General features: G+C 38.1%; 1 protein-coding gene and 1 long non-coding RNA gene across 7 annotated transcripts in view; one reads left to right on the top strand and one right to left on the bottom strand.

Moving 5' to 3' along the window:
* Positions 1-1133: 1133 nt before the first annotated feature.
* Positions 1134-1556, bottom strand: LOC138894839 (uncharacterized). Its single transcript, XM_070179569.1, has one exon. It carries the CDS (start codon positions 1554-1556, stop codon positions 1134-1136), a length of 423 nt encoding a protein of 140 aa, XP_070035670.1.
* Positions 1557-3630: 2074 nt separating this feature from the next.
* Positions 3631-16382, top strand: part of LOC117275328 (uncharacterized) — a 30056-nt gene continuing 17304 nt past the window's right edge. For 2 of the 6 annotated variants that reach the window (XR_011408891.1, XR_011408892.1), the window contains exons 1-3: positions 3632-4205; positions 6458-6553; positions 6689-6800. This is a non-coding gene — a long non-coding RNA (uncharacterized lncRNA). Of the gene's footprint in view, positions 4206-5797; positions 5961-6457; positions 6554-6688; positions 6801-16382 lie in introns of all 6 variants that reach the window. The other 4 variants (XR_011408894.1, XR_004505491.2, XR_011408890.1 and 1 more) reach the window with 4 other exon arrangements.

Genomic DNA, 16382 nt, shown 5'->3' with positions numbered 1-16382 from the left:
TTCTTGATAGTGACTTTATTTAGTTGCCTGTAGTCAATGCACATCCGCAAGGACCCATCTTTCTTTCGAACAAAGAGCACCGGAGCACCCCATGGGGATGTACTTAGCCTAATAAAGCCTTTATCGAGCAAGTCCTTCAGTTGTTCCTTCAATTCCCTTAGCTCTGTAGGAGCCATTCTGTAGGGAGGAATGGATATAGGCTGCGCATCAGGAAGCAAATCTATAGCGAAATCGATTTCCCTTTCGTGGGGAATTCCTGGAAGCTCGTCAAGGAATATCGTCGGGAATTCATTTATAATAGGAACCGACTGAAGAGTCGCTGGCTCCTTATCTATATCCCTAACATGAACCAGATGATATATACAACCTTTAGCAATAAACTTCCAAGCCCTAAGGTTTGAAATAAACTTATCCTTGGGCGTGGCTGTATTACCTTTCCATTCAAGGACATGCTCATTAGGAAAATGAAATCGGACCTACTTTGCACGACAATCAATATTAGCATAACAAGCTGCCAACCAATCCATACCCATAATGACATCGAAGTCTAGCACAACCAATTCAATTAAATCAACAGAGGTTGGACGGTCATTAATTAACACTGTACAATCTCGATAGACATGATTAGCTACAATAGAGTCGCCAACTGGCGTAGACACCTAAACTGGCTGTGGCAACAACTCAGATCTCATGTCAAGCTTACCAGCAATAAATGGAGTAATATATGAAAATGTAGAGCCGGGATCCATCAATGCATAAATGGCATGAGAATGTATTGTCAATATACCTGTGATAACATCTGGGGATGCCTCTGAATCCTGTCGGCCTGTGAGTGCATAAAAGCGGTTCTGGCCACCACTAGAACCTGAGGTGTCTCCTCCACCTCTCCCCCTACCACGACCCTGAGTAGACTGTGGACCTGGTCGGGGAGCACGGACTGAGGGCGAAGAGGCTGCTGTGAATCCTGAAGGCTGAGCTGGTGTACCTCTGCCTAACCCCGGGCACCGGCTAATATAATGTCCTGTCTGCCCACAATGAAAACATGCACTCGAACCCTGTCTACATTGCCCGGTGTGCAGCTTACCGCACTGAGTACATGGAGTAGTAAGCTGTCTCATCTGTGCAGAACGCTCCTATCGACGGCCCTCAGGCTGGCCTGAGCTCTGCCCCGGTCCTAACTGAATATAACGATCAAACCGCTGGCCCTGCATCTGTGGTGGGAAACTACCTGCTGACCGAGGTGGATATCGATGGAGTGGGGGCCTAAAATCAACTCGTGGCTCCCTATAAGACCCCATAGTACGATCCCTCTTACTCTGCTCCCTATCCCTGCGAGTATCATGAATTCGACGGGAAAGGTCCTCTGTAGTCTGAGCGAAAGACTGTATGCGGGAAATATCTACATCATCCGATAGGGATGCAACCCTATAGTCTCTAATCAGATGATCCCCCAAACCATCCACATAATGATGAACTCTAGCCCTCATGGTACGTACTATATCTGGTGCATACCTTGCCAAAGAATTAAACTTATGGCTATAATCCCTCACACTCATATCCCTCTGCTTTAGGCTAAGAAACTGGTCAAGACGGGCCTCCCGAACCTCCCGTGGCAAATAATGGGCTAAAAAAGCCTCAGAGAAGTCCTCCCACTCTGCTGGCGGAGCATCAGGTCCTCTAGATCTCTCTCATGCCTCATACCATAGGACGGCTACATCACGTAGTCGAAAAGAATCCAACTCCACAGCCTCGGTGACGGAGGCATGCATCACCCTCAATACTCTATACATATGGTCTATAAAGTCCTGGGGATCCTCAGTGGAACTGGATCCTGTAAATAATGGAGGGGCCAAGTGAAGAAATTCTCGTACCGTCGAGCTTCCTATCCGATCTCTCCGGGCATCTGCTCCTGACTCTAGCTGTCGCTCATGAATAGAAACCATCCTAGTCAGCAACTGAACAGCCTCCCTCATCCCCTGCTCCCCAGTCTCTGATGGGGGAACAATAGGTGCTGGAGGTCCTGTGTCTCTAGCTGCCTCAGGTACCAATGGAACTGGTGAGGCTGGGGTACTGCATCTCCCTGGGCTCCAACAAGTGCTGGGGAAGCTGAAACTAGGGGTACTGGAGACTCACTGTGAGCCTCTAAGGGAAATCTATCCCTCTGACCCAGTGGGGAACGACTGGTACCTTCTCCCAGATCCATACCTATCTCTCGCTGTGCCATCTCCTGAGCGTAGGTAGCCTGATAGATAGGAAACACAAAGCACGATTTAGATTTCATATGTTCTTATAACTTCGCTCTATAGCACTATCTATTAATTGAAAGAAATGTAACTATTCCTAAATGCCTCATAGCCTCCTGATTATAAGTGTGGTGCACAACATACCCATAAGCAAGACTCTACTAGACACGGCTTGTGGACTCCCTGGGATACGAGCTGCTCTGATACCAAGTTTGTCACGCCCCAAACTAGGGGAGGCACGACTGGCACTCGATACTGTATTCGATCGAGTTAGCCACTAAACATACTAGCTAACTAGACTGGGGGCCCAACAGATCGGGCAGCACAATATCTGAAATACTAAGCCTGGACCGTAAGGTTATCACATGAATAACAATAAGCCATATAAATATAGGTAGACAAGCCAAACTAATAAAATACTAGCTGGCCGACGAGGTCGCGACTGAAGACATACATGCCTACACACCTATATATACATGCCAAGCCTATGGGCTGGAGACTGAAAGTAGCAAAAAGAAACCCAAAATATTGTGTCCACAATACCCTCTAAGAGTGTTATAAGCACTGTCGGGATAAGGCCCCAACTATACCCAAACTGTACAATAAAAGTAACCATCCTATGAAAGCTCCAGGAAGAGGTGGAGCTTACCAACTCACAGCTGAACCCCAAAATCCTAGCGGAGGGGTCGATCAGAGTCCCTACCTGGACCTGTACGCACGAAACAAAAATTCAGTGTCCCCAGGCAACGAGACATCAGTACGAATAAAAATGTACTGGTATGTAAGGCAGGAAGTAGAATCATACATAGCTGATGTAAAAAGGTAATAAAGATACCACCTGACACTGAAACTCTCATAGCCTCCATGGCCGACATCCGACCTCATAGTAATAAAATATGCATGGTATGCTCGTGTAATCATATGTCGTAAATACATATATATTGATGTAAATGCATGACATACCCAACCAAATGCTAGCAATGACGGTCTCTCCCGGTAGCTAACCGGTATCATATTGCCAACCTGTGGCCATCTGTACAATATATATAGTCTTTCGAATAGGCCCCTTACCTCCGATTATAGCTCGAAGTCCATGCATAATATGTCATGTATGATATGAACTTTGAATGCACAAAGTGTCCATTTGCCAAAGATTCCTCCTTATCTTCTCATAACAAACTCACGTGCTCACATTATTGGATATGCCTCACGTTGCACTCCTGTAGGAAAGTTTTCAGCAATTTTATTTTTTCTTTTCCTTGTTTTTAAACACAAATATTCACTGTGCACTCTTAATTCTTTTTGTCTTCATGCATATTTCACATAGGCACAATAGGCCCACACGTTTTCTATCTCTAAAAAACACTCACATATAAACACTCACCCATGACACACTTGACAGATACACGGACAGAGGCAAAAAAGAAAATCCCTTCCTTCTTAGTTTTAGCCATAGCTCACCCCCATTTTCCTCCATGGAAGCCCCCCAAAACCTTCTCCAAAAGCACAATTAAAACACCTTCAAAACAGTTCCGTTTAGCATAAAAAAAAATCAACCAAAACTCCAACTGAAAACCAGTCCAAAATCACCTGAAATCCAGCCCTAAAACACTTCAAATCAGCTCCAAAATCTCATCCAAAACCAACCAAAAACGCAGCAGTCTTTCCCCGGGGAAATTTCACTCATCCCCGTCATTTTAACTTCCAAAAACCAGCCGAGAAAAGCAGCGAAAATCAGCTGCAAACCAGTCCAAAGAAGCTCCAAATTTAGCTGAAAAATAGCTCGAAAACAGCCCTCTTTCCTCACAAAACAATAATATTTTGGTCGGGTTCAAGTCGAATTTTCCGACTAGCTTTTCCCGGCGAGTTTCGAGGTTCCGACGTGGTCTTTTGTTAGCGGGTCTGCTCGTTGTTAGCTTCTTCAGCATTCCTTTCTTTGTATACTTTGAAAGCTAATGAGAGGTCCGTTTTCTTTCACATATTTTTAGCTATTTAGTACTTAGATTTCGTTGATATATGAATACCTTTTTAGATCTAGTTATTTGCTTCATGTTTGTTGATTCGATACTTTGAGGCATGATTTGAATTAATTATATGAATTTTTGAATCATGTTTCAATTTGATTAAGTGCATTGGAGTTATAAGAATAATCTGTCATAGTTTGGTTTTCTAACAATTGGTTATGGGTCGAAGTTAACTCATTAAATTGTTGGGCCATATGGTTTAAATGTCACACAAACAAGGTTGGGCCGTAGGGTGTTGAGTTACGTTGCTTCGAATTTGTCCGCTGGCTGTGGCGTGATCCTGAAGCGGAGATGAGATTTTGGCCCAATGAGTTTAGTTTGCCGGCCCAATAATTCTACTATTTTCACAATAGATAAATGCCTCGTAACTTCAAAACCACAAATACTTTAATAGTTCATCTCGATAATAATTTATAGTGACCAATTAGTATACTTCATCCACAAATGACTTCCATAGACTTTTGGCCTCACAATAATCTCAAAGTTTAGGAAGAACAATAAACATTGTAGTTTGCTTTAGGCGTGTAATTAAATCATCACGGCTATGGGTACGATTTTCATGGCATAGTCGTGATACCTAATCCCCAATTCGGGTGCGCATTTCATGTGACCCGACCATAACTTCAAATAATAATAAAAATGAACATGTTGTAAATCGCGGGTGCGTTTCACGTGGCGCGATTTGCAATATGTACCAAAACGACAAGTGTACGACATTGTAACTTGTTCCAGCAATAATTCCATAAGCATTAAAAGGCGATTAAATTAATTGAAAGCGGTTAGAAGTTAAAAATGCACAATAGGTTTCAAATATGTATTAAATTAGACAATTAGGCCAATTATTACAGTTGAGCCGCCGTGCTAAAACCACGGAACTCGGGAGTGCCTCACACCTTCTCCCGGGTTAACAGAATTCCTTACTCGATCTTCTGTGTTCGTAGACCATAAATAGAGTCAATTTCCTCGATTTGGGATTTAAAATACACCGGTGACTTGGGATACCATAAATTATTACAAGTGGCGACTCTGAATCAATAAATAATCCCATTTAGATTAATGTCACTTAAAATTAAAAAACTCCCATATCCCCTCGGGAAAAAGGAGGTGTGACACACCTTAGCCAAACTTAACGGAAGATGGGTATATTTGAACCAATAGTATAACGACAGGGGTATATTTGGACTCAAAGTATAACGAGGGGTATATTTAAACCTTTTCTCATAGTACATGGGTATATTTGGACCTTTTCCGTATGTAAATTAGATAGGGAGGGACCAATTCCTATTCGTATTCAAATTCACTATGTAAGACGGTAAGATTCACTCTCAAAAGGCATCTATCTATATATATTTATATATATATATATATCAAGTAGGGACATGAAGGAGTGATTTGGCACCTCTCTAAAGCCTAGTATGTTATTTATCTTTTTTGTCATTTTTTTTGCTTTTTTCCCTAAATGTTTCCTTTAAAAACTTAATACTCCTGTGAAAGTCCAAAAGTCACGACTAATTAAAACCAACGTTTCAGCCGCTCCCCTCAATATGGATAACCGAAAAGCCTAATTACTTCTATGCAACGCTTCATAATTCACGAGGAAATCCACGGGGTATGAAATTTCAAGTTTGATTGTGTCAATTGTCGGAGCAAATCTTAACAGTGTAACGAACAATGAGTCCAAGCAGATATTCCGGTGACGAAGCTTCTCACCTTCTCCTTTTCATCTTATTTTCGTATTAACTTTTGAGATTAATTAGGGTTCTTTAGCCAATGTTGCATATTGGTTGAAAGTCGTGCACGATAGTTTGCTTTTTATTACATCTTGTGTTGCTAAAGTTTGCAGATATTTTAAATTAATTATTAGAAGTAGAGTTTCCTACAAAATTATCATGGATGCTCGTAGAAACCTTAGGATTTTTTTCCATGGGTTTTAATTGTTGACTATAAAATTTTTGTGTATGATAAATAAGGGGAGTTAGGTTATTCACAAATTCTTTAATTGTATATGGATTTTCATTAAAATCTGTGAATACGTTCATTTTTACTATATGGTTCTCCAATTGATGTTTGGATAATAATGAATTTTTTTCACAATTTTCTGTATATTCTGCTCGATATCTGCTTCTTTTTTATGTTTTTGGGTAACTCTATCTGCTTATTGTTTGAGAACAACTAAAATCGTTGTTGTAGATTTTTTCTGATGCAGAAGAAAATACAAAATGAGGAGATGCAAAGAAATGGGACTGAATGATACAATCACTCCCTTCCGTTAAATTTAACATTCAGGTATTCTTTTTGAAGCTTTTACCCCCTCATCTTGAGTAACTACTCGATTACTTCCCCTATTCCATACAACCATGTTCCTTTTTCCATTAAATTCCACCGCTTCATTGATTTATTTTCTTATTTTTATTACTGTAGGTCTAACATAAATATAATAGATGGCAAAGGAATTCTTGAAGAGCTCCAAAGGTCACAAGCATACTCACAATAACTCGCCAGTGCCAAAAATTCAAAGGAAGAGCGTTGACGAGTGAGTTTCGGTTCTCATAACGGTTAAAATAATGTCAAGAATTAGGTTCATTTCTATATTAGTCCGAAGGATTAAAATACCCCAAGAATAATTTAGGCACAAGCAAAAAATTCAACAAAGATTATATAGAAGAAATTTATTAAACTAGGGAGAGAACGTGGTAAGAGACTTTTTCACAACTCATAAACTCTTGAATCTCTCTACAAGAAAAATACCCCTATTTATAATACTATAAAACCAAAAACCTATTCCAACATAAAATTGGTAAACAAAACCTAACTAGACATGAATTAAACAAACTACCAAATATCAAATCCTAGACAACTTAGGAATACTAATTAATCTTGATTTAGTTTCCAACAACCTCCCTTAAATCAAGAGCTTCAAATTTGATCATGCCCAACATCTTCTTCAACTTGATAAATAACTCCAATTTTAGTGGCTTTGTGAAAACATCAGCAACTTGCTCTCCGGTCTTGCAATACTCAATAACCATCTCCTTGTCTTGAACCAAGTCATGAATAAAGTAAAATTTGATATCAATGTGTTTGCTACGCCCATGAAAAACTGGATTCTTTGTTAACTCAATTGCAGATTTGCTATCACAAAAAATTATTGTAGGATTGTCTTGCTTGTGTTGAAGAAATCCAAGCATTCTTCTTAACCACAATGCTTGTGTAGCACTACTTATTGCAGCCATGTATTCTGCTTCAGCTATTGATAAAGCAACAACTTGTTGCTTTTTGGAAGACCAAGAAAATACACCAGAACCCAAATAAAATGCATAGCCAGAAGTACTTTTTCTTTGTATTGTATCACCAGCCCAATCACTGTCTGTAAATCCCACAAGACTACCATCATTAGTTTTTGAATAAAATATACCATCAGTCTGCCTACCTTGAATATATCTCAAAATTCTCTTTGCTGCTTGCAAGTGGGATTGTCGTGGAGTCTCCATAAATCTGCTAATTAATCCAACTCCATAAGTAATATCAGGCCTTGTAGAAGTCAAGTACCTTAGACTCCCTACCAATTTTCTAAAATATGTAGCATCAACAAAGTCACCAGTCCCATCTCTAACCAACTTCAATTTTTCTTCAACAGGGGTCAAAATTGGTTTGGCTTTATCCATATTAAATCTCTTTAGAATATCACCGGTATCACGACCCAAAATCCACTAAAGGTCGCGATGGCGCCTAACACCACTGTCAGGCAAGCCAACAGTGGATGATTAACTAAATTACTCATTTTAGTATTTTTGAAATCAGAATTTCATCAATTAAGTAGTAAGAAATAGAATTTTACATGGTAACTGATAATATGTTCACGACTACAACAATGAACCACCCATAAGCACCCCCAAAATCCGGTGTCACAAGTACATGAGAATCAACTAGGAAATATAATATAATTCAACATCTGTCTGGAATACCAATTAGACAGGAGAGTATAGATAACTCTGATAAAGACTCTACAGGCTGCGAATCGTAACATAAAATGTAGCTCATGGTAAGTCCCCGCAACATCCGCGTCTCTACGCCCAAAAGACCGTCAGACATATATGTACCTGCACAAAAATATAGAGCAAGTGTAGCATGAGTACATAAATCAATGCGTACCCAGTAAGTATCTAGCCTAACCCCAGAGAAGTAGTGACGAGAGGTCGACATCGATGCTTACTAGTGGTCCAATAAGGCAAATACAGTAAGAAGTAAAACAAATATGGGGCAAAATAAATACGCGAATTAAACAAATATAAATATGTGGTACAATATTCCTCTCAACAATAAACTCAACTCTCGATTAACAGTCACCTCCTCCCCGGAGTACATATATATATATATATATATATATATATATATATATATATATATATATATATATATATATATGGGTCGCCATAATTTAAATAAGGAAAACTCCTAGATACACTTGCCCTTTGTACAATTAATACGCACGATTCCATAAAAGGATTTTTCAGAAATGCCGAGGCGTACAGCCCGATCCCATCATAATCTGGTATATAACCATAGATACATCTATTATATATAATGTCGAGGCGAACGGCCTATTCCCATGAGAGTGTGGTACATAATCCTGCCGAGGTGACCGACCTGATCCCATAAAGTGTTTGCACTGCCGAGGGTCGAACGACACGAACCATAGATGTATCTATCTTGCCGAGGCGAACGGCCCGATCCCATTAGAATAAGAAAGCTTTGATGGTATACTCTAATACTCATAATAAATTAATTTATAACAATCCCCAACTCCGTTCGAAAAGTCAATAAAGTCGACCCTTGGGCCCACGTGGCCGGATTTCAAATATTTTTTAAAATAAATATTACCCATAACTCATATGGTCTATATCCAGAAAATCATCCAATTTCATCCATAAATGACCCTCAAATCAAGGATTTACCATTTCTCAACTTTGTGGCTCAAAATTCCAATTTCTACAATTCAAATACGGATAAAAATAATAACCAATGGAAATAATGATGTAGAAACATCAAAATAAAGGTCAGATATTTACCCCCTTGTTGATACGAGAACAACGCCGCGAAAATCACCTCAAACGAAGCTCTAGAACTCAAGATATGCCCAAAATACCAAAATAACACGGTCTGATTTTTATATACTCAGGGATTTTCACTTTTCCGACAAAACATCCGCACCTGCGCATTTTCAGCTGTAATTTCCGCTTTTGCGGATTAATTTTCGCACATGCGGGGTCGCAGATGTGGACCCAACTTCGCATCTGCGAAGCACCGGCACCAGCTCATTCTCTGACACTAAAATGAGCATAACTTCCTCATACGATGTCCAAATTCGACGATTCATTTTGCTATGGCTCCGTAATTACGATACGGATCTAATACTTCAATCAAAACAGAAATTGGATCTCATTTGATTAATGTGGTACCATTTATGCTTGAAGAAACGAAGTCGAAACATCAACAACGAGCGCAACACAACCCAAACCTATTCGAAACTCATCCGAGCCTCTCGGGACCACGTCCGAACATACCAATAAGTCCCAAAATATAATGTGGACCTGCTCGAGGCCTCAAATCACATCAAACAATATCAAAATTACGAATCGCACCTCAAATCGAACTTAATGAACTTATGAACTTTCAACTTCTATAACTCGCGCCGAAACATATCAAATCAATCCGGAACAACTTCAAATATTGCACACAAGTCCCAAATGACATCACAGACCTATTTCAACTTTCAGAATCGAGATCCGACCCCGATATAAAAAAGTCCACTCCCGGTCAAACTTTCCATAAACCTTCAAATTTTTAACTTTTGCCAAATGACCTCGAAATGACCTACAGACCTCCAAATCCATATCCGGACGCGCTCCTAAGATCAGAATCACCATATGGAGCTATTCCCAGGTTCGGAATTCCAAATGGACATTGATAACATTAAAATACACTTCAACCCAAATTTATAAAAATTCTTCCAAAATGCCAACTTCCCACAATAAGCGCCTTAACGCTCCTGGGTCATCCAAAACCCGATCCGGATATACGCCCAAGTCCACAATCATCATACGAACCTATTAGAACCTTCAAATCCTGATTCCAAGGTCGTTTACTCAAAAATCCAACCTTAGTCAATTCTTCCAACTTAAGGCTTCCAAAATGAGGATTTTCTTTCCAAATCAACTCCGAACTTTTCGAAATTAAATTCCGACCACACGCAACTCATAATAACTAAAGTGAAGCTTCTTAAGGACTCAAACCACTGAATGACGTGCTAGGGCTCAAAACGACCGGTCGGGTCGTTACAACCGGCATATTTTTCTGAGAGATAAATATTCTATTATCTAATTGAGATACCTCAATGCCAAGAAAATAAGACATTAAACCCAAATCAGTCATCTCAAACTGGCTAATCATTGCCTCTCTAAACTCAAAAATTAATTTAGGATTATTGCCAGTAAAAATTAAATCATCCACATATAAGCACACAATGAGAATATCTTCGTCGGGCTTAAATTTGATATATAAAGTATGCTCATATGGACATCTTTGAAATCCATGTCCAATAAAATAAGAATCAATACGAGTGTACCAAGCTCTAGGTGCTTGTTTCAATCCATATAATGCCTTTATCAGCCTATAAACTTTATTTTCTTGACCCCTTTTGACATAACCAGCAGGCTGGTCAACATACACTTCTTCTTCAAGTACACCATTTAAGAAAGAAGATTTCACATCCATTTGAAATTTTTTCAGCAATTATTGGCAACAAGAAAAATTTTCATACGAATAGTATCAAGTCTAGCAACAGATGCAAATACTTTAAAGTAATCAATACCTGCCTTCTGCTTGTATCCTTTAACAACTAATCTTGCCTTAAAGCGATCCACTTCTCTAGTTGGTTTGAACTTGGTCTTGTATACCCACTTGACTCCAATTGGTCTTTTTGAGAGTAGTAACGTAGTCAATTCCCATGTATTATTTTTCTCAATAGCATGAATTTCTTCATTCATTGCATGAACCTATCAATCATCTTTAACAACTTTCTCAAAAGTAGCTGGATCATAATCTGCAAATAAGGCAAAATTTACAATATCTTCATCGGATAAATCATTATCATCGCCAACAACATAATCTTGCAAACGAGATGGTAATTGGTGTTGTCTTTGCGGGTGACTGGACATCTCTGCTTGAACAGGATCTACCGCACGTTCCTCTTGATGTCTGTTAGAACTTCCTTCCTCTATGATTGGAATTATTGGTTGAGACCTAGATGGTTCAGAATCCTTCTTTGACCAATGCCAAGAACTCTGCTCATCAAAAGTAACATCTCTGCTAATAATCACTTTTTCTGTATCTGGATTAAACAACTTGTAACCCTTTGTCTCATGACTATAACCAATAAAAATATACTTTTCAGCTTTATCATCCAATTTCTTTCTTAAAGCATCAGGAACATGAGCATAAACAAGAAAACCAAATGCTTTTAGATAAGAAATATTTGGTTTCTTACCTGTCCAGATCTCTTGTGGAGTTTTTTCAAGATTAGACCGTGTAAGACACCTATTTAATACATAAATTGCACAGGAAACAACATTTTCCCAAAGACCTTTTGGAATATTTTTGGAATGCATCATAAATCTCACCATGTCCATCACTGTTCTATTTTTTCTCTCAGCCACACCATTTTGCTGAGGTGTATATCTAGATGTCAATTGATGCTTAATACCATACTTCTTCAAATAATCATCACAAACAAGAAATTCAGTGCCCATACCAGTCCTCAATATTTTAATAAAATACCCACTTTGCTTCTCCACATAAACTTTGAAGCTCTTAAAAATATCACATGGATCAAATTTATTTTTCAGAAAATACACCCAAGTCTTTCGGCTGAAATCATCAATGAAAGTAATAAAATACTTACTACCACAATTAGAAGAAACTTCAACTGAGCATAAATCTGAATGAATTAACTGCAATGGTGCATTAGCTCTCCAAGCCTTGCATTTCTGAAAAGATTCTCTGTATTTCTTTCCCAAAATACACGACTCACAATTCTTGTCAGGAAAATCAATAGAAGGCAAACCATTAATCAAATTATTTCTTGCAAGAAATTTCAAACTCCCAAAATTCAAATGCCCAAGACATAGATGCCACAACCCAAGTATCATCACAGTTTATAGAAATAAAGCAAGGTAAATCATCACCATTGAGATAAAGAGGCCACAAACGACTACTGTTCATGTTAAACTTTGCAATTAGTCCAAATTTATCATCATTGATTGTGCCAATCCTATAGTTAAAACGCAAATCATACCCCTCTTCTGATAGTTTCTCCAAGCTCAATAAATTATGATGAATACTCGGCACATAAAACACATCTGATATAAAATTAGAAGAACCATCTTTCACAATAATGCGAATTTTTTCCATTCCAACAGCAGACACCCATGCGTTATTTCCAAGTCTTACTGTACCTCTTAATGTTTCATCTAGATCAGTGAATAATTTTTTATTTCCACTCATATGATTGTTGCAGCCCAAATCAATAAAGCATTCATTCCCTTTAGTTTCTTCAACCCCAGAACTAGAAAACAATAAAGTCTCTTGTTTATCTCTATTATTTTCAGCCATCTTAGCATGTACTTCTTTATTACCATATTTATTAGACCAACATTCGCTTTCATAATGTCCAAATTTATCACAATTATAGCACTGAATCTTAGATTTATCACGTCTTTGAAAATTTTGATAACTGTCACGACCCAAAATCCCACCACAGGCGTCGTGATGGCACTTAGTCTCTAAGACTAAATAAGCCGATTACAATTACAATTCAAGCCATATTTTTAAAATAGAAACTAACAACGGAAATAGTTACAAACAACCTCCCAAGACCGGTAATACTGAGTCACGAACTCTAACTGAATACATGAAATGATCTCAAGGATCGAATACTCAATACTGTTTGATTAATAATTAACAATACAATAAAATGGAAAGACTTCAAGGGACTGCGACGACCAAGTAACTCTACCTTGAATCCTTGCGATCACACTCTAACTCTGTCCGAGTCCGATAGCTCTAATACCTGGCTCTGCACAAAAATGTGCAGAAGTATAGTATGAGTACACCACGGTCAGTATCCAGTAATTATCAAGCCTAACCTCAGTGGAGTAGTGACGAGGTACAGTCAAGACACTCATTAGTCTAATAACCTGTGCAATATAGTATACAAAAATAATAGGAAATAAATAACAATGATGGCAACAATATTCAACCAGTGATATACACAGTAGGGCAACAAGAACACCATAAATATTGCTCAACAAATAATGAATACAAGTACAACCAATTAATCAAGTCCTTCAAATATAAATCTTTTGCCTATTTTTTTTTTCAAATAATAATCTTCAGTATATAATACTCTCCAGTAAATATATTTCGAATATACTCCCTTCAAATAAATATCTTTCAAATATAATTCTTTCAAATAACTCTCTTTCAAATATAATTCTTTCAAATAAATATCTTTCGAATAAAAGTCACCATGTGACACCTCATTTCAAAATCATAAAAATACTGGTCTCAACCCACTTTCATATTTTCACGGCACCTCGTGCCAATTTCTCTATCACAACCGCACGGACAACTCACGTGCCAATATCATCATCATTTACTCACGGCACCTCGTGCCCACATTTCATATCACAACTGCACGGACAACTCACGTGCCAATATCATTATTATTTACTCACGACACCTCGTGCCCATATTTCATTTCATAATCTGCCTGGCAATAGCCACATGCTCTCAATTTCAATATAGATCAGACTATTATCAATTTACCAATAACAAGACAAATTGCACAAGATATAAAAATAAACACAAGAAAAATAACAACATCTGTTTGAACTTAGTTCATTAATTATTTGCAGATGAAAAACTCCATAATATAATTATTTTCAGGAAATATCAAACCAACAAACTCCCGGAATTTACATAAATATTCAAGTAAAAATCACATCAAATTGTCATATAAAAATAAATTCAACAAATAAGGATTGAGGCATGGCAAATTGATGATTTAATAAATGCCAACAATTATCCAACACAACAATGCCTAAGACTTTAACCTAATAAAATTTGCACATATAAGCCCGAGTACGTACTCGTCACCCCGCGTACACGGCTTTTCACATTTCACAAATGGCACACAAGACTCGATGCCTAAGGGATAATTCCCCCACTCAAGGTTAGACAAGATACTTACCTTTTTGAAGTTATGCTGATATTCCAAAATTACCTTCTTGCTTGAATTGACCTCCGGACAGCTCAAATCTATCCAAACTAATTGTATAACTTCAATAAAATTCATCGAAAATAATTCCGGATAATAAAATGGCAACTTAAAATTTCACATTAAAAAGTCAACGCAGGGCCCGACTCTCGGAACCCGACAGAATTTTTACGAAATCCAAACACCCATTCCGATACTAGTTTAACCATACCAAATTTACCAAATTTCGATAACGAATCCACCTCCAAATCTTAAATTTTTATTTTATAAAATTTCTACAATTTTCCCCAAATTTTCATCTCAAAATACTAATTAAATGATAAAAATAATGATATATTCATGTATATTAACCAAATCCGAGTTAGAATTACTTATCCCGACGATTTTCTTAAAATTCCCACGAACAATCGCCACAAACCGAGCTCCCAAAGTCCAAAAATGAAAAATGAGATGAAACCCTCGTTCATATAGTAAAAAATCTGATCCCCATTGTGCTGACAACACATTTTCTTATGCGGTCGCACATCCCAGGTGCTGCGGTCACACTCCAAATTGTGCGGCCGTACTTCTGCAACTTTGCACTACCAGGCTTCAGTATATTGACCATAACTTTCTCTACAAATGTCCAAATGATGATTGGTTTACCTTTCTAGAAACTAGATTCGAAGAGCTATGATTTTGTTTTAGAATCATCTCCAAATTCCTTGTAGAGTAAACGATATAAGCCTCCGAAGTCGGACCAGCGAACCAGCGAAATCACCTTTCTGCGGCCGCGAGAAGAATTCTGCGGACCGCACAATTACCACTGCCTAATTTAGCTACGGGCTTCCAAATGATTTTCCGGATACGCTCCTAAGTCCAAAATCACCATACGGAGCTATTGGAATCATCAAAACTCTATTCCGGGGTTGTTTTCTCAAAAGTCAACTCTCCGGTTAACTCTTTTCTTTTAAGCTTCTTAAATAAGAATTGTTCTTTCTATTTAATCCTGAATTATCCGAAAACCAAACTCGACCACACACGCAAGTCATAATACACATCACAAAGATGCTCATCATCTTAAGTCGCTGAACGAGACGCTAATTATTAGAACGACAAGTCGGGTCGTTACATTCTCCCCCCTTAAACATACATTCGTCCTCGAACGTGCCAAGAATTATTCCGAGGACATTAAATTATTGAGTGTATTCTTACACACATACTCGTAGGTGATTCTACGTCACCGCAAATTTAACATGGGTTTGACAACACCATCTCAGTTGAGATTATTTCCTTTTATCCATATTTATACACTTTTAAAACCAATTTCTTAAAAGTTAACTCCCCGATCAAACTTCCAAACTTAAATTTTTATTTTATCCATTTCAAGGCTAATTTAGCTATGGGCTTCCAAATGATTATTTGGATATGCTTCTAAGTCCAAAATCACTATACGGAGCTATTGGAATCATCCAAACTCTATTCCGGGGTCGTTTTCTCAATAGTCAACTCTCCGGTCAACTCTTTTCTTTTAAGCTTCTTAAATAAGAATTGTTCTTTCTATTTAATCCTGAATTATCCAAAAACCAAACTTGACCATACACGCAAGTCATAATATACATCGCAAAGTTGCTCGTGACCTTAAGTCGCTGAAGGAGATGCTAATTATTAGAACGACAAGTCGGGTCGTTACATTTTCCTCCTCTTAAACGTACGTTCGTCCTCGAACGTGCCCAGAATTATTCCGAGGACATTAAATTACTGAGTGTATTCTTACACACATACTCGTAGATGATTCTA

The sequence above is a fragment of the Nicotiana tomentosiformis genome, chromosome 6 (assembly GCF_000390325.3).
Source record: "Nicotiana tomentosiformis chromosome 6, ASM39032v3, whole genome shotgun sequence".
In the NCBI taxonomy this organism is placed as follows: Eukaryota; Viridiplantae; Streptophyta; class Magnoliopsida; order Solanales; family Solanaceae; genus Nicotiana; species Nicotiana tomentosiformis.
This window is presented reverse-complemented; position numbering and strand designations above follow the sequence as displayed.

Excerpts from the sequence above, each read along its gene's own strand:
- LOC138894839 (XM_070179569.1), bottom strand. The coding sequence starts at position 1,556 with ATGAGTGTGAGGGATTATAGCCATAAGTTTAATTCTTTGGCAAGGTAT.